The sequence below is a fragment of the Blennius ocellaris genome (genome assembly GCF_963422515.1).
Source record: "Blennius ocellaris genome assembly, chromosome: 12".
Taxonomy (NCBI): Eukaryota; Metazoa; Chordata; class Actinopteri; order Blenniiformes; family Blenniidae; genus Blennius; species Blennius ocellaris.
This window is the reverse complement of record NC_137661.1, coordinates 7032301-7051218: the sequence shown is the minus strand read 5'-3', so window position 1 is coordinate 7051218 and position 18918 is coordinate 7032301. Positions and strand designations below refer to the sequence as shown.

The following is an 18918-nucleotide window of genomic DNA, read 5'->3' as shown; positions in this document are numbered from 1 at the left end:
ATTATTGATTGATAAGACGACACACTAACAGTGACACACAAACACACAGTCAACCTTTTACAGAACTCAGGGAAGGGGCCGCACAACTACCATATAAGGCAATGGGCGGTCCGCACAAGCCAACTACCTCATTCTGATTGGACAGCTTGTCTGACATGACCGTTGTTTCACGACCTTTCGCCGCTTCTCATTGGCTGTCTGACTTGGTCCGATTTAAGCTCATTATCTTAATCAGCCGTGGATGAAGCGAGTGGGGTGAAACAGATAACGGAGGCAGGGCTGAAGCAGCAACGCTGGAGTTTGGCGTGGAGCGTCGTTTCCACACGAATCGACCGCCACTGGCAGAGGGGAGAATGCTGGAGAACAAACGAGAGAGGTTGAAAACCTTCCTCCGGAAGATCGACGAGAAGGCCATCGTCAGAATCAAGCACTTCATGAGAGAGAGGTAAGCGGGGTGAGCCCGGCTAGCCGAGCCGCTATCTGCCGGCGAGCATCATCCTCCACAGCCCGGTGCTGGATGCTAACGTCGCTCATTTTGATTACTTTAACTCTGCCGGCAGTCTACTGGGCAGCATTTGGTCGTGTCACCCTATAACATTCATGAAAACTGCACGCGTTTGGTAAAGGATGGTTGAGAAGTACGCCGGGCTGGGCTCTCGGTTTGTGGACACACAATGCTAGCATGCTAGCCTTCTGGCTGACTGGAGATGTGTTGGCATTTAAATGACACCGTTCTTACTCTACTCCTTTATTAAAGCCGTGTGGTATAATGTAAAAAGGCTGGGATGTTGTATTATTGCATTAGCCTGCAACAAACAAAAAAAAACACACACAGACTCTCCGCTATGTATTAACTTGGATCTGGGTGTTTCGTCAGCCCTTTAATGAGCTGCTGGCTTCAACTCTTCATCCCATTTATTGTGTTCAGAGAAGCACTTGTCGACTACAAGACATCATTACCCAGGTTTTTCACGTGTTTTACTTGTAAAACCTTGGGAATAGTGTCTTGTAGTAGGCAGGTGTCTTCACTTGGCAAAAAACAAAAAAAAGATTATATCTTAGATATTTTCAGTAACTCAGTTTGCTCTTTTCTTAGTAATGGGCATGACAGACACTTGTTTTCACCCAGTTTGCTTAATTTGTCTTTAACAGAACAATATTAAATGGTTTCCACTTCCCCCAGCCAAATACAAAGCCATAACCTGTTTTGCCTTTTAAATGTAATTGGTGTGTATATATACCATACATGTCACCAGAGGAAATGTGCCTTTGTTTTAAGGCCTTTCTTTAAAGGGAAATGGTTTATGTGCTTTTCGACTTTAACTTGTTTCAAGTTTGTTTCTGATGATGCATGTCACTCCTCCAATGATTTGAAAATGGCCGGAAGAGGAAATATTTTGGTCCGTCGCCACCTCTTGACGTGAAGATACACTGACTTATTGTTACGTGTGTTGTTTGTCACTTTAGTATTAGTTAGATAACCTGTTCCACTTGGTGTAAATAAACGGTATTGCAAGTGGGACAGGGACGCTTGGTCCAGATCTGGATTGTTCTTAATCCCGCTTCTGCCTCTTGCTCAGAAATCATGACTTCATTGGCTGACCTCAGTGGATCAGATTGGCAGCCATTTGTGTTTATGATTGAGGCGATGCAGTCAAGTTGACTTTCAGGTATAGTTGCTTTTCGTAGAGCTGCAGATTAAACAATCGCACGCGTTTAAGTACTGCAAACATGGGTTGTATTTCCCCCTGGACCCCCGAGGTAACGTGTACACCAATCCAACATGAGATGAGTACCTCTATGTTTTCTTGGAAAAGACTATTTATAGCTTCCATGAGTTGACCACAGGTGGTCGGTCTGTGGTGTTATATAAATGCTCATAGTATCTCCCTCTTGGTACTCGTCGTCCTCTGAGCTTTGCCTTTCACCATAGATAGTCTTTAGCTGAAGAACAAGAGTGCTGCCAATCGGGGGGGGGGGGGGGGGGGGGCTGCTGGTTATCAGTATAGTTATGGTGTGTCAGTAGTATGGCATGGGGTTGATTATCAGTTTCCACAACACACACATGGATACTTGTTGTGACAATGCAAGGCTTCAGTGATCAAAACGCATATGTAAACACGGCATCCAGGGTATGCGACCCTCTCCACCTTAATACTTTCATTTATAAATGTATATTTTCAGAACGATGGTCATGGCCCTTTAACTAAAACCTTTAAGAGAAACAAAACAAGCCGAGTCTTCTTGGTCTACTTTACTTGAAACCCCGTATGATATTTTGCTCATAATTTAACAAGGCAAACGCTCGTGAACTAATAATTTACCTTTCAACTGTGAAGACCACGACGGTATAAGTACAGAGCTTGTCGAGCTAAAGGAGCTTAGAATAGGCTGGGTGGGGCACCTCTGCTGCCGTCCTGTTGGCTCCATGGAGCTGCTCCAAGAACGGAGCCTCCTTGCTCCTGTGGCCAGCAAAATCTGCAGAGGTCTAAATTACGAGATGCGATGCAGACACAGTAGGGAGGAAACCAAGTTGAAAGACTGCGTGTCGCCTAATGAGGGGTTGTGAACTCGCCAGCGGGTAACAGTTAAAGGTATGTGTCGTCTCTGTCAGTCGAGTGCTAATGGCCTCTTCACTCCTCTTGTCACAGTGAAAAGGGAAAGTATTCACAGTGGCCTGGTGCGTCTCATGTAGTTACTTCCAATAGATTATTCAAATTTTATACCGATGAGGCAGGCTTAACTCTAAGCACAGATTGTGGCTTTTCAGTGGTCTGCCTGGCTTTAATCGTCATGGGAACATATAGTCTTATAGCTTTTGTCAACTGCATGTCCTGTCTACAGTCATAAAAGATTACAGCTCATCTTTTTTTTTTTTTTCCCTTATAAAGATAAGTCTCTTCTAGAAAGACATAAGCAAGCTTTGACGATAATGTCTTGGTAAGCTGGGCGAGAATAAGCACCATTCTAAAGTTGTTGTTTTTTTTTAATTGTACTTGATTTTTGCATTTAAATTTCAATCTTCTGTCATGAATGTCATCTGTAAGTCTCAGCTCAGTGACAATAATATTCATAAAAACTTTTAAAAAGCCCTAAAATCTTAACTTTGATCTTCAAAGAATCCACCTGAAGGCATTTGGTGCAGTGATTTCCAAATGATATCAGAAGCTGAGAGAGATATTTGACCAAATGTTGGCGATGTGACATCAGTGTCCATTGATTGTTCTCTTTCACAAAAGGAATCTTTAGAGGAACCAGGCTGTTTCGAAACCATTTTTTTTTTTTTTTAATCTCAAAACAGAGACTTGTTTTTGTTGGGGAGTTTCTAATTGTTTATATTAGTCTCTGTCCATAAAATAATCATGCAGGAAGGCTCTTGTCAACAGTGTGCTGTTTTCGCCAGCGGAGATCAATGAAACATTGATTGTAGATCAAGTCTGCTCGATGCAGTCGCATGGCCTATTTAATTTTTTTTAAATTTTCTTCCTGTAATTCAGGTAGGTTTATCCAGCCTTGACCAAGACGCCGTTCCTCTGGACTCCACATGCCCGGCCGCTGAGGGTCCTCCATCGCCTCAAAGAAAGGCCCTCTCTGTGTCTGTGCCCAGTTTGCACGAAGGAAGTGGAGAGAGCGATGCTGCGAGTACGAAGCCGCATGACTTCCCACTCCAGCACACTCACACATGTGGACAGACGCACTCTCTGTTCCACTTGGCACACGTGCAGTTTTAGTGCCGACTGGGGTCTGGCGGGGCGCCACGGATTACGTGTCATTTTTCGCCGTGAATCACTGGCTCAATTCCCTGGCCTTTTTAAAATGTCACCAACATATGCATGCAGTCATGCTATAGTTGGGATTTTGAAATATTTGATGACAAATCAATACTTTTGGTTGTCAAAAGCACATGAAGAATACAGGGCGATATCCTTCAGACTGGATAACGAAGTATGTGTGGTTGTCCAGAAGATGGCGCTCTCGCACAGGCTGCATTAGCGTAATTGACCTCGGGGTGACGGCTGCAAATGCCTCGAGGATCTCTTGCGTTTGTGTTTTTACTGCAGCAGTGTTGGCCGTGGGAAAGCGTTCTGTTGAGACGCAATTCTGCCTTGAACTTGCTCGTGCCACAGGCCTTCTGACACATTCCTGATGTTTGCAGTGGGACCCCACGGACCAGAAGCCTCATCTTAAGACTGAAAAGGAAAACGTATCTCGCGACCCAAAGGAGTTGTTTTTGTCACTGGAATGCCCCCGTTCTGGAGAAATTTGTTTCCCCACGTCAGCCATGGCGACATTTTAGTGAATTGACGTTTATAGAGACATTTTATTATTAGGGGACGTTGACTATTAAATGGGACACTATGAAATTTAGCCGACTGTGTCGTTTGTGTTTGGGAGACTAATTCAGGCTTGAGCGCTTCCCTCCAGAGCAAAGTTGAAGTTACCTGAAGTGGCCGTGAATCTCTCAAATTGTCCAACCCCTATCAGTGAATATCATCTTGAATAACCGTCTAGATAGCCGTGTTTATCGAAAAGCTCCTAGTCAAAGATCACAGGTACTCTGTGGTTAATATCGCAAGTGTAATTGGGAGAAGTGTGCTTTTTTTTTTTTGTGTCATTATGGTGCAAATGTACACTGTATTCAATGTTTCCTGTAATTGAATACTGTAATAAAAGACCATTCTTCTGCTTAAACGTATCCTAAATGAGGGGACATGTAATGAGGTATGGCTAATTGGACTTCTGGGAGATCTTCTGTTGGGGTGTCGCACGTTGCTTTAATGGCGTGTGAGGTCTGTTGTACTGCCTGTTAAGTACTTAAATAAGTGTGGTTCAAGGATGACCGTCTGGCCCACTGCCATGTTAAATGATAAAACATTGATCCCATCTCTCTCCAGTAGTCTTTTCAGAATTAGGAGTCACTTTGTCAGACGCTGGGAGCCTTAAAGGCCACGCAGCTGTCGTATCAATCAAACCTTTAGGCTTTGCCTCAACCTTACATAATGTCGCCATTCCTTTTGTGTGCAGCCTCCCCTTCTGTGCCAATAGGTTTACAGGGAAAAGGCATCAGGTGACGGTTGGATGGGAGCTGTGGAGGCTAAATTAGGGTCGATGTCGCGAGTCACAGTTGGACTTATCTGTTTCAGCGTGTCCCGGTTGTTGAAGTCATAGGTGTAAATATAACTTATTGATCAACAGCAGCTCTTTGCTGGCGTGCGAATAAAACCAGAGTCCCCTGCATTTACCCAACATTAAATAAACACACTGACTGTGCTTTTGTGGCGTTAAGCTTTTCAACAGCACAGGTATTCTTGTGGTTGATGACATACATTTAAATCCCCACAAAGGCTACGATCGAGCTCTTGCTATGCGTGTTGGCCTCGTTCCATTGTTTTGATTGAAAGTGGGATGATGTGCATTGTTGGGCATTATAAGCTGAGAATAACCTGGCAGTGGTTGTCTCGACACCCACGTTTACACAAACTGCCTTCCACAGTGAACTGTGGAAACATTGGAAAAGACTAGGCTCAGGAGGGCATGGGAGAGGGAAAACAAATCTGTTTTCATTTTTCCAACTTTGCTCTTTTCACTCAACCATCACTCCACTCTGATTTGTGCGTCTGTGGCTCCACTTTTATCTGGCTTCACGCTATCTTGCTCTTGTGTGCGCTTAATAAAAATCACAGTAAAAAAAAAAAAAAAGACCTTTACTCCCATTTGAGTTGGCTGTTGATGGGTCGAAGTGCGAGATATGCCGCATATCCTCTCGTTGGACTGTGCCGATCAAGCCGCTCGAAGTTTTCAAAGACCAGAAGGGAAGCATTTTTGTCGCTCATGGAGAAAGGGAATGCCTTGTTGGCCCTGCGAGGAGCTGTGGGTGGATCTTTTAGCTGTGTGAATCTTACAAGGTAATGCTTGTGTGTGTGTGTGTGTGTATATATATATATATATATATATATATATCTTAAACTAGTGCTTTAATAGAAGGATGAGAAAAACTGTTACTGCTCACATTCAGTGAAGAAAAGCAGCATGCTTTAATCACATTTTGAAAATGTCCTTCACTGCTTCTTTCCACTGTCTTTCGCTTCTTTAACTAATACTGTGCGTGTGCCATGCCTCTCGCTTAATGTCGGCGAGGATTAGCTCCAGTTTAACGCAACTGAAAACGTTTTTATTCAAGAAGCTTGAATGTCATGTTAAATCCTTGTGAAACAGTCTTTTTCCAGATGGCTTTCCCTCATGGCGTAATGGATGTCCGTCACAGGCTTTTGAAGCACAGTAATGAAATGTGTTTTTGTTTTGTTTTTTTATTGATATGTGTAAGTAAAAAGTAGGTTCAGGTGAATTTTTTTCATACTCGATAGCATCACTCAATGCTTCTGGAAGAAAGTAGGTCAGAGGTCATTCTCACTGCGACCCATACACACCCATTGCCGTCGCCTCTTATGTTCAAGCTTAGTGGTCTCTTGCAAACCTATTTATGTGGGACACGGGTCATTTCGTTATCATCTTTTTCCCTTTACTATCTGCCGGTACAGTGGTTTTATTACACTGTTTATTGACACATGGATGTCTGCCCTTGACTGCGATGGCCTTCAACACTTTTACAAGCTCCCCCGTACATCGAGTTTCCTCTTGAGCAGTATTGGTAAACTGGGAAGGGACTCTTTTTTTTTTAAAAATTTCTTCTTTTTTTTTTTTTTAAAGTTTCCCCATCTGTGACGGGTACTGTCTGTTTACCAAGAGTAATGCAGCAAATCAACAAAGGAGTTTTACAGTTAAGAAGTTGAGATTTCAGGGTCTCGTATTCGAAAAGGAGTGCTTGTCCCCACCTGAGTTTAACGAAGCTCTGTAAATGTTTCTGTTATGGTTACCGTCGGACCTGGGCGAAGACGGGAAGCTATTGAGGAAGTCACACGCTTCATAACATCAGAGGAAATTGGTCTTTTGTTTTGTTCTGCCACTCCTGCCTAATTAAAGTTTTCCATACTAAAGCACACATAGTCGGCTTCAGGAGTTTACCTGCTCCAGTGTTTGCGAACATCTTCGGATGGTATCTAAAGAGAAAGCCACACTTTCACTTTGAAAGCATTCATACATTCTAATCTGAAGTGTCTTGAAGAGTTGAAGCCTTTCATCACTGCACGGCGCTAATTACAGGTTCGAGGTCCAGCTAGCGCAACACTTTGTGTTTGTTCTCTTTCACCTTTGCCCCAAATATATCTGTGGATAAAATACTAGTATAAAATCTATATACATGCAGTGTTTTTTTTGTTGCTTTTTTTTTTTCTGCTGGTTGCTATTGAAGTCGTCGCCTGGTGTTTTTGTTGGTTGTGCTTCTTGGTCTTGTTGCATAGATCACTGCCTGTGGAGACGTGTGCACCACTCCTTGATCACGCCAGATGGACTAGTCTGAGCACGCTATAAGAATTTAAATTTCTCAATCATAGAGGCATACTGTACTTCTAACAGTTTTTTTGTTGTTTTGTTTTGGTCCTTATTTGACCTTCATGGAAGGAATATGAACCAGAAGAGATTGAGACACTGGCTGTGGAAGATTTTGTGGGTGGGGCTTCATTATCTTTAACGTGTTGTGTGCATGCACGGAGGAGAGAGGCAGAGAAAAGGAGAGTGGGATTCTGTCTGCCTGTGTGTGTGTGTGTGTGTGTGTGTGTGCGCATGTGTGTATGCTGGGCTCCTTTATGCTTGTTTGGCTGTGGAGGAGTGGTTCAGCTTGACGTCACTCACTACGGAGAGTCACACCATGCTCCACACAAAGTGGCTTCCTCTTTAATAGCACATTCATAGGGCAACGCAGCAACGGATTTTTTTTTTTTTAAATTCAAGCAGGATGTTGTGAGGAGCTTTCTCTTTACCAAGACCTTTTGGTTTGGATATTGAAAATTAGATTGAAGAAGTGTCACTATTTGTTTTGGGTTTTTTTTAAGCTGCTTTGTTTTGATTCCATGTGACTGTAGAGACCAGCTTATAGAAAGTTGCTCTTTTTTTTTTTTGCATCAGTAAGAATAGGAAATGCCTACTGTCAGTAGGTATATGAGTTTTCGATCGTCAAGGAGATTTAAAATTACCAGGTAAGTTATTGTTTGAACTTTATCTGTCAGGTTGGTTTGATCTTGAAAGTGCAGTTTTTTTTTCCGTCGCTTGTCTTAAAGCCTAAATATTAACACAATTTACAGATTTCCATTTATGATTCCATTGATGAACTCTGTTGTCTTTATGTGAGCTTTCCTTCTGTTGCCGGTCGAGGATGAGTTATGACTTTCTCCTTTTTGTTTTTATTGCAACCGTGTTTCAGAGGGTTGTCGGCTGTAAGAGCATGAACCTGTTTAGGTCTGGTTTTAAAGCAGATCAGCAATGTGGCTGCATAACCTGCTGACGCAGCAATAAAAAAACAATGTTTTAACACATGAAAAAGGCTAGCTGGTTCCAGGACATTAAAGATAAGGCTCAGTGTCTGCCAGGTTGTTCTCTAAATCTGCTGCTAGATTCACAGGTGACATTTTTATTTTATCAGCATTTTGAGGTTCATTGCGCTTTTTATTCCATTTCCCCATGTGGGTGTTTAACTTGTATTGTCCAGTGTCTTGTTGAGTATCTTTTATTACTCAACAAGAGTAGTACTTGTTGAGTAATAAAGTACTTTGTCAAATGTATGTTCCTGCAAGTGTTGCAATTGTAAGGACTCCTGTTGTGACGCGTTGTTATTGCATCAACTTGTGTACGTGTCACAGCATACACACAGAAAGTGGTTTGAAAAGAAAAAAAACAAACTTGTTTCTAAATCTGGACTTTCTCTCTCTCTCTCTCTCTTCACGTCCAGTACCTATCCAGTGGAGAGCGGTGGTGGCACGCTGCCAGCCAAAGTGAAGAAAAGCCGGAGCAGCTTCAGCAGTGGCAGCTTCAAGAAGGTGGAGGCTCGCAAAGCAGTGAGCCTTGAGGCGGCCCAACTTGAAATCCAACAACAGCACAAAACCCTCACCAGACAAGTAGCCGTCAGGTAAGATTTCGACACAATGACTGGATTTGCATAAGTGATTACATCAATTTAGACTGTAAAACCAAACATAAAGCTGAGGGCTTGAACCAAATGATCTTGAGTCAATATTTTGTTGTCCTCAAAGGGATCGCCTCATTTTAAATTAATTCATCCACTTCTTTTGAGTGTGTCGACATGTAAGAGCTTCTAAAGAGCCAGAAGAAAACACTCAACCTCTGGTCATTTTATCTTGCTTGATGCGTTTATCTTGTGATGCAGCGGAGACTTTGAGCTATTCCGAACGTGCATCACAAGACCCGACTGGGCTCTCAGCTGGTGTTCAGTCGTGACACACACATGACTGCACACGCCACGTAGGCCCACTGTTTTCTCACATGATTCATTTATCCGAGGTAGATACTTGGTGCCTGCGTAGATGAAGGGCACACGTCACACTCCCTTGACGTTTCGATTCCCTTTTTTTAATCGCCTATATGTATTTAATCGTCAGCTATTCAGTCTGCCCTGTACCGGTGCATTTAAAAACTACTGATCTGTTCATACCGACAGACGTGCGCTCTGTCTCTGCAGGTCGCAGACGTACGACGTCGACGGGAAGGGCTTTGAGAGGACGGATGGCACCGGCACGCAAAGTGTAAGTCCGCCCAACTCGTAAGCCTCCAGAGAGCAAAGGATGGAAGGTTTCTCTGGTCTTAAGTAGAGACTCGTGTGGCGGTGTGGAAGTGCACCGTGTTCGTTTCTGCTCCAAGTCTCACAGAACAATCTCCTTCTTTTTTTTAGAGTTTCATAAAGCACAACAAGACATTCCACAAATTGTTTCCAGACATTCCTGAGAGCGAAGACTTGCTACATGGTAGGTAAAACGACGATGGACCGCGTGACGTTGAGGACAGGCAAGGTCGGTTATTTAACCAATGTGGGTTTTTTTTTTGCTTCCCAGCATACATCTGTGCCCTGCAGAAAGAAGTCCCCTATCATGGTCGGCTCTACATCACCGACACCAACGCCTGCTTCCATTCCTCAGTTTTGCTCAAGGACACGAAGGTAAGCGTCCACTCAGGTGTGGGCCGCGATGTTTTTCTCTTTTTTTTGTGTGTGTGTGTGTCTGTGCATGATTGCACTCGTTTCTTCATGTGCCTTTCATTGCAGGTCGTGGTTCCAATTTCCTGCATCCACATAGTGAAGAAGCAGAACACTGCCTTGCTGGTACCAAACGCCTTGTCAATCCGCACCACAGAAGGAGAGAAGGTCGGCACCTCAAGCAGCAACAATGAACTCGGTGCTCTGGCTTCTCGGCAGAGAAAATCCCTGAAATTCATGTTTTCTCTCCCCTTTTTCTTCTTTAGTTTCTCTTTGTGTCGCTGCGGAATAGAGAGTCGTGTTACCAGCTGCTGCGCTCACTCTGTCCTCAGTTAGAGGTGAGTGTCACAATCTGCACACGGCAACTGTGGTCAAACCACCTGACGTTCCCCGTAATGTGTTGCAAGGCTTGTCGCCAATGTGGAAATGGCTTTATTGTAAATGTCAATTGTCATGAGGCGTAACTCTAAAGACATTTTCAGAAATGACCACTGAATGCAGTTTTGGTTTTAGCAGTTATTGTACTGTGGGATGAGACTGAGAAACGACTTGAATCTTCTTTCTTCCAGGACGGCAGCACAAACAGTAGCCCCGTCTTCTCCTCGGCAGAAAACAGCTTTGACAAGGGCAAACTGGGTGTAAGGGACATTTTGCATATTGCATTACTTCTGTAACCACAGTGTTTTTTTAACGCGCTTTGTGACCACGGTTTCCTCCGCCTTTTTTCGTCAGCAGCACTCGAGCCTGTCCAGTCTGGATGAAAGCCTGGACCAGTTCGACGGTGCCGAGTGCGAGTCTTTACCTGACCCGCCGCTGCTTCAAACACGCCGAGGTGAGGAAATCCACGCCGGGTCTTTGTGCGGTCCTTCCTGCGTATGTGACTGGCGTAACCATCCTCGGTCAACTTGTGCATGACGGACAGGATGAGCTTCTTTTTTTTTTTTTGCCAGTCATTTCTTTGACAAACTGCCAATAGAAATGTGATGTTGATTCCCCCTCCCCCCCCCTTCACTCTGTAGACACAGTGCCTAATAGAAGTGGCCCGGCCGTCGGGGGGCTGCAGGCGCAGGAGAGCGCCAGCTCCTCTTCAGACGACCTGTCCGATTCGGGTAAGAGCCGGAAACGACGACTCCCCTTAAACTGCTGGCCGTCGTCCTCATTTATTGCTTATTTATCTTTTGCATCTGATTCTTTTCAGTCTTCTGCACAAATGTATTTCTGAAATATTTCCAGAAGAGCAGCTGCACTCGTGATATTCATGCTGCGCATGTTTCCTCTCGGTGTTCAGGTGGATCGTGGGTTTGGAATGTGACTGAAAAAGCCAAATCCCTGCTGGTTCAGAGAGAGGCCAGCACACTCAACACTTTGCTCTTTATTTACTTGATTTTGTAAGTGGCACATTCTCGTTTCTCTCCCGTCGTTCTTATCTCGAGCCGTAACCTTCCTAGAATTGAAATGACGTGGTTGTTCTTGGTGTTGCAGGGTCGTGCTGCTGCTGTTGTCTTCAAGCTACATTGGCCTGCGTATCGTGGCCCTGGAGGAGCAGCTGGCGTCTCTCGGCGCGCTGCCCGAGTTCACTTTGCAGAGCGGGTATGAGGATTTCCTCCTTTGTCTTGTTTCCTCGTCTATGCGTCTCTGCCGCGTCACCATCACTGGCCAATTGAAGGCAAATTCAAAAGTGGATCGTACAAGATCCCGTCCCCCCACGGGATTGTATTGAAACGAGGCAGATCCTCACAACAGGCCCAGGCAAATTCAAATGTGCTCTTACGGGTTTGGCTTCAACATGCAGTCTAAAAGCTATGTCCCAGCTGGGCGTGTGAGCATATTGCAATTCAATTTCTTGTGTGCGAGTGCTTCGGTAAGCCTCCACAGGCAAGCTTATCGATAAATTCCTGCAGTGGGTGTAGAATGGATTCCTGCCGTGCGCTTGGGCACGTCGTTCTCTGAACGCACTCAGTCTGTTTCCTTGTTTCCACAGGTACCATCAAGACACGTAACACTCGTTGACTGAAGGGGAGATTGGTTGACTCATGAATGGAAAACAGAAAAAAAAACAAAAAACAATCTTTGGGCCTCTTCGCTGCAGAACCCAGCTGGTCTGTGATTTCAGACTCTTGCTCCCAACATGACCGTTGCTGTTACGTCGAGGAAGAGTGGCCGCCATGTGCAATTTCAGAGACCACTTGTTTACTTGAAGGGCTATCCACTTCCTCTCGGTGCAGTAAACAAAAACAAAAAAAAAGGACTTGAGTCACACAGATCTAAGCCAAAATGTATGCACACACTGCCTGGTTGCAGCGTGTCCGTTTGTCCAAACCAAAGCCAGGTCCAGACGGGCTGGAGTCCAGCCGAGGTGCCACACAAGCCAAGGAGACGAAAGCGTTGCACACCTGCGAAGCTCCTTTTTCTGTCCTCTCCCGCCAGAACGGGGCTGCAGCAGTCGGCATTGGCCTGCTGGGATGCTGCTCGTTGCACCTCCACACCAGAGACGCGGTGCTATGCAGAGCCAAAGATGCACACTGTGCACTTCTTTTGCATGAGTACACAGAAATCCTTTGTTTTGTTTTTTTTTCTCTTCCGTCTCCGAATCATCCCTCAGTCTATCAGCTGTGTGTTGAAGTCTCCGTCTCCCGGCTTCAAGCGTTGGGTACTCTCCTTCCAGTGGTTCTTTACCTTTTGTTTTCTAATCAACTGTGGGTGGAAGTGGCGATGGCTGAACATCGGCCCGCAGAGGCTTGAAACTTTCCCGACGGTCGTGTCCTTTCTCTCTTTCGTCAATCAGTATTATTTACCTCGACTTTGGCGTGATTTAAACCCGTTTAATGATCAAGGCTCGGAGGTCGTTTCCCCTCCGCTCTCCGCTGGAGGAACGCATCAATGCACACTCAGTACAATAGGACATGAAGATCTCGTCTCCGAGGATGAGACCTTTTGTTTGTGTTCGGATTGTCAGTATCACTTTGGTCTCGAGGAGATTTAAAATCTCCCTGGTTGCAATGTCTTGATGATGTCCTGCCTACCAGGATACGGGCCTCTTCAGGACCAAGTGGCATTTCTAGACTTCTCTTTTTTTCAGGTTATTTAAAAGTAGCACCAACAATGTATTTCTAATGTATGTGTTTTGTTTTATTTTGAAAATGTTGACTAACATTCTCTCTCGTCGCTCGAAGAGGAGAGTTCAGAACCACGCGAGCTGCAATGTCCAGTTCTTCAAATGGTTAAAAAAAAAAAAACAAAGTGGTCCCCAACAAAATATTTCAATATGCAACAAATTAATATGCATGGCAAAAATCTAATTTAACTGTGTGCAGTTTTTAAGTGGAAATTGATGTTTTGAAGAGAAAAAAAAAAATAGTTTAGAACGTTAATACGTGAGTGAAAGACGGCGAGCGAGCGCACTTTAAAAAAAACAAAAACGTGTTGTGCCTGTCACAATCCAAGACGCCAGGTGTCATTGGAGGCGAAGTGACCCTGGTGGTCTGCAGTATCTGATGGTGCTAAGGCCTTTTTGAAAACTATCGACTCAGGGGCGGCGGGCAGGTGGAGCCCGCCGGGATCTCGGTTGTCAACATTTCTGTCATTTCAAAGACGAGCGCTCACGACGGGTCTCAACATTCTGCACGTCTGCTGGGTTCTCACGTTCATCTGACTTTAATTGTTCCAACCTTCTTTCAATCTCAAGAATCTTGCTTTTTTTTTTTTTCTTTCCTTTTTGTGTTTTCTCCATTCAGCCACACATATCCATAAAAGATTTACCCTCATTTTGGGAACTTTTATCTTGAAGTTTAAGGTGGCTCCATTTTGCTTCACCCTCATTCAGGAGTCGTTTTCTAATAAGTTTGTTCCCCCCCCCCCCCCCCCCCATATAACATCACTGTCAGTTTTTATAATCTCCCACCAGGGGGCAGCACATCGTCACTGTTCTGGGGAGGGTGGGCGGGCTTCATTTGAGAATAAGGGTGAGGGCAGTATTTGTGGGGTTTTGCACTATTCAAAGTGTTGTACATAATTTTATATAAATTGTTAATGTCCTTAATTCTGCCATGGTCCTATATATATATATTTATTTGCGTTCTGTGTAATTCAAAGTCGTCTCTGTGAGATGGCTTTGCTATTGTTCAAAATAAATAAAATGTTTCCAAGTAAAACCGAGGCCGTGTGTTTGTACGGTTCCACACCAAATCACTGGGAAAACATGTCAAAGTCCGGAACGTCAGCATTGAGTTCCACGGTTACTCTACACTTTGGTCACACATTCGTGATGGGACATGACTGCAGTGCTCGGCCTCTACTGGGGCGTCGACCGATGAGATGAGACGCGTTCTTGTATTCATCTCTGACGAGGTTACTGAACAAGCTTTATGGAGATGCATTATTTGTTCTCACAACTCTTAATAAGTCCAAAAGGAGAGGGGGGGAAAAATAGTTGTAGCTTGAGGCAGGAACGTTGCTACGAAGGTGGGAACTCCTGTAAATGGGAAACGTCTGAGTGAACTCTCACTTTCACTTGTAAGTCTGTACAGTCTGAGCAACGCACCAATAATACTTGACCACAAAGTTTCAGTTCTGTTCCTACTGCTTCCGAAAAGCCAGACTTCTATTTAAATATATATATATATATATATAATGCCATCAGATCAGTTGACTTAAATAAAACGAGACATTAGAAGGCTTGTATTGAGTACAACCGTTTTTCTCAGATGCAACCATTATTCTCTGCCTTGAATGACTATTACCAAGTACTTTTTAAAGCTAAGTAATTGTATAAAGTATTCCCCACATGAAATTGAATTGTTCTCTGAAATGCACTGAAACAACTTTCTTTTCAAATAAAATATATGTATATATTATATATGATATATAAAATATTACTGGTGAATAAATGTAGATTTGGCACAAAAAATAATCCCTTGTGTCGTCTAAAAGTTATTGAACATATTAAAGTTGTAGGGCACAGTCAGTGATTTATATTTAAAAATGTAAAAGACTACATGGCTTACTTGGACTCTAGTATGAGAAAACATATGTTCACAAAATTAAATGTACCCAGAATATTATTTCATCACAGTTATGAGAGTATTTATAGTTTCTACATTTTGTTTATTTGCACTTAACCCTTAATGAGCTGCAAGTTTCTACATGAACTGTAATTTCTTTGTTTTCCTCCAATAGGATGAAAATGCCTCAATCATGTTTAACATTCACCATTTTAATAACAACAGTAAAACTCCTGCATGCAATTTAAGAGCAAGACATGCAGCAGTGACCCTGGACTGTTTCACTGTATGTTATGTTAGAGCGCCCTCTAGTGGCGACCTTTAGACGTAGCAGTGAAACTCATTTATATTAAATCATCTGGTAAAAAGAAAATGTTTTGAGGTCGGAGATTAAAAGAAGACACGAGGGTCGAGAAGCCAATACATTTTGTGTAACATCTACTTTATTCTACTCTAAATATACACAGCAGCTCTGGCGTCCATTGCAGCGGTCCTGGGTTGAGGTTTGCTCAGCTGTCCAGGTTGTTGGAGGGGGCAGGTTCTGCAGTGGTCCGCTGGTAGGCACAGAGCTGAAACACACCTGCAGGGCGAAACAAAACACGCAAATAAGTCCTGGTTCAAATCAAAACCATCGGTCACTTCCTCAATCTGAGATCACATAATAAACTGATGTCCCATTAATGCACATGTATACAATTCGTTTCTATCCACCAACTAAGTCAATTTGGTCTCGTTTGAAGTTTCCCACAAGCAGTGATGACTCAAAACAAGGCACTTTAATTGTGTACAGAGTTTTATTTCATTAGAGTTTTAACCTATACATTTGCATAAGGCTGGATGGATTGTTTGTTTGATTGGTTTTATTAAGACACTTGGATTTTATTCTACAGGGACTTTTATTGCACAGTATTTTAACAATTGAAATTTTATGTGGCACTGATTGTTTGTTGTTTTTTGTTTTCTTATCATGAATTGTCTTTTAAATGTTGACTGCACACTTTCTGAACTCTTTGCACTTTCTTTTCCAATGTGGCTCCCAAACCATAAATGGCAAATAAATTTGAAACTTGAAACTTGAAACTTTGGAGTTGTTTCGCAACAAGCAGAACCAATGTGACCGACGTAATAATGACCTGCGGCGAAAGCCAGAATGATGGCCACCCAGCCGATGATGTAGGACCAGGAGAAGCGCCAGTCGAGGAAGCGCTTGCCGAAGAACGTGACGGTCACTCCGGTGTAGATGGCCAGAGCCAGCAAAGCCAGGAAACCTGTGGGGAGGAAGTGAGGATGAGAGAGGAGAGGAGAGGAGTGAGGACGAGGAGTCAAGAAAACCTCACTTCACTAAGTGAAACTCTGTAACCTCCCCCCCTCCACCCTCAGACTGCGGTCACCTGACAGCACCAGGGCGATGCCGCCGGTCCGGACCCTCCGGTTCTTGGTGCCGTTAGTGAAGGCGCTCAGGCCGAGCACCACGCCGGCCAAGCAGCTGAGCACGGCCAGCAGCATGAAGGCCCGCGTGGCGTCCCAGAAGGCTGCCGGGAGAACAAAGGTCAGGAGGGCACGTGCCGAATATGACGACTCAGCTGCTTTTTGGACTCGTCTTAGGCTTTTTCTTGTTAATATATTTTAACGTCTAATAATTTCATGAGCACTATAGGACTCATTATGGTTGTTTTCAGTGGTTATTATGCGTATTACGTATTCGAGATTACACAAGGTGCAAAGAACAAACAGGATCAGGCTGCCATCACTCCGAAGAAATTTCTTTCAGCTCTTTCCTTAATAAATGCTTTATGTAAAATTCCAATTTAAACATTTTAAATGAAATGACATTTCTTTAACTAAATCTTCTGTTTAAAATCCTTTAGAAATTACCGTCCTATCTAATCGTCTATTTATATTGTTTTGATTTGTCATTGGTTTTAAAAGAACATAGTAACGTGTTTTTCTTATTAACATTAATAGAAGTTTATTCTTCTTTCTGCTTCCTTCGTTTCACAAGTTGAAAAGTCTAGTTTTTGAATTGAATAGTTTTTTCTTTTGTCAATAAATGAAATAAAACAGTGAAGCGTAAAACCTTTCAATTAAAACAAGGATTACAAAAGTGCGTTTTTTTTTTTATTATATAATTTTTTTATTGTGTATCTTTAACACCTGAGATTAAGGACTGAGATTACAGCCAAGATCTTTAAGAAGATATAAACAATAAATGGAAAAAAAAAGTATTCATTACTCCATAAAGTGCATCACTGTGTTGAGTTGTTTAGTTGAAGAAATTTCTCGGTTGACATTGTCTTTTTAAATCTTTTATAAAGTGATATCTAAAGCTCAGGCATGTCGTCTTTGCTGGAAACTGTTTTGGAAACACTAAAAGGGAACCGACACTGGTGCTACAGTTTCTATTCAATATGAAATCCTGCACTGGTTATAACAAAGTTTTTAGAAGAGTGCGTGGAAACTATTAGAATTATGATGAAGGTCAATTAGAATGACAATACGAGCTGAAATGTATTTTGCAGTGTAACAGGTGCACCAGTAAATATGTTTACAAACACTAGTTTTTGACGAATCACAAAATAAAAATGCTTGGACTCGAAGCATCTTTGTTATAAAAAGTCTTTCAGTTTGACAAACTTTTTTTTTTTTTTGTAGCTTGAGATTAAATTTACCTGGATTGTTTTTCCACTCTCATAAACTATGAACTCCGGGCTCCCATCCCCCTCACTGGGCTCCTTCGTGAACACTTACCGACAGTGATGGTGTGAGCGTGGCACTTGTGGTTGATGCAGAACCTCCAGAGCCCCTGATTGGCTGAGCTGCCCGAGTATCTGTACTGCATCCAGAAGTCCGTCGCCGTAGAAACAATAAGGAGCACCAGGGCGGCCACCCCGCAGAGCGTGCCTCCCCCTGCTAGAGAGTACAGCATCGTGCAGAGAGATGGGAAAACACCGTCCCCCTTGTCATTCAGCAACTGTTGGAGGAAGACAGGGTGGAGAGTGGAGGGAGGGTCATCCGTTAGAACTTCACCCTGAACTTGACAGTTGTAATCGGCAACTTTAGAAAGTGGGATGATGTCATTTCATCTAATTCAACTTTAAGAACTATGATCACGACTGAGTCAAGGGAAACATTTTCACCACAAGAAACAATTAGGAGAGGCATCGCCGGATAAATCCCTTGTTTTCAGTGGAGAATGTCAAAAAGCATTTGATCTGGATGTACAGCCTCCCGTTTGAGGTTTTGGTTTTGTCCACCTATATGCATTTTAGCCTTTTAATAGTCATAGCTAAGTCTTGAAATCTTGAAATACAAAGTTAAAACGCGTGCAGCCAAAATCCAAAGCAGTCATTTTAAATTCAAGGCATCTTTTCGATCGTTCAATTCATATTTCAACGACTACCTATTGACTGATGTGTCCCGGATCCCAGCGGTTATATTCACACAATTACAGGTTTGTACCGAACAAATATCTGTGAAATGATCTGCAGTGATTAAAACACGTCCAGTTTGTTCATCCTATTCTCTTCCCACCAATTACAACATGTCACGGCAAACACAAATAAACTCACGCAGGTTTAAATTCAAACATGAGAAACAGTCCCCCCCCCCCCCCCCCACCACCCTTCAAAATACGAGTCATTTCGGCCCCAGCCAGCAAAGCCCGTCGCCAAACGGCCGTGCGACAATGAGCTTGCCTATCAGGCAGTTCACAGCCATTGTTTCCCACTAATTCCACCTCCGCACACCACAAACGTTCAACACCAAACAACTGAACTGTCAGCACTGTCTCCCCCTCTCGCCCACCGGTCTCCCCCTCCC

At 43.4% G+C, this 18918-nt stretch overlaps 2 protein-coding genes across 7 annotated transcripts; one reads left to right on the top strand and one right to left on the bottom strand.

The window, feature by feature from the left end:
• The first annotated feature begins 284 nt into the window (after positions 1–284).
• LOC308137817 (GRAM domain-containing protein 2B) lies at positions 285–14015 on the top strand. Of its 6 annotated transcripts, none has more exons than XM_080506671.1 (13): positions 285–445; positions 8843–9019; positions 9590–9653; positions 9800–9872; positions 9960–10063; positions 10169–10267; positions 10366–10437; positions 10669–10737; positions 10835–10931; positions 11119–11208; positions 11388–11487; positions 11582–11689; positions 12081–14015. In XM_080506671.1, the coding sequence occupies exons 1-13, from the start codon at positions 354–356 to the stop codon at positions 12097–12099; spliced, it is 1164 nt and encodes a 387-aa protein (XP_080362797.1). In that variant the 5' UTR covers positions 285–353; the 3' UTR covers positions 12100–14015. The 6 variants fall into 6 exon arrangements, with proteins under 6 accessions (XP_080362797.1, XP_080362796.1, XP_080362795.1 ...); XM_080506670.1 differs by having other exon boundaries at positions 10832–10931; XM_080506669.1 differs by having other exon boundaries at positions 9569–9653.
• A 1593-nt stretch (positions 14016–15608) lies between these two features.
• Positions 15609–18025, bottom strand: lim2.2 (lens intrinsic membrane protein 2.2; the record flags this gene model as incomplete). Its single annotated transcript, XM_080506978.1, has 4 exons — positions 15609–15679; positions 16233–16367; positions 16491–16631; positions 17848–18025. The coding sequence occupies 4 exons, from the start codon at positions 18023–18025 to the stop codon at positions 15609–15611; spliced, it is 525 nt and encodes a 174-aa protein (XP_080363104.1).
• Between the last annotated feature and the right edge of the window lie 893 nt (positions 18026–18918).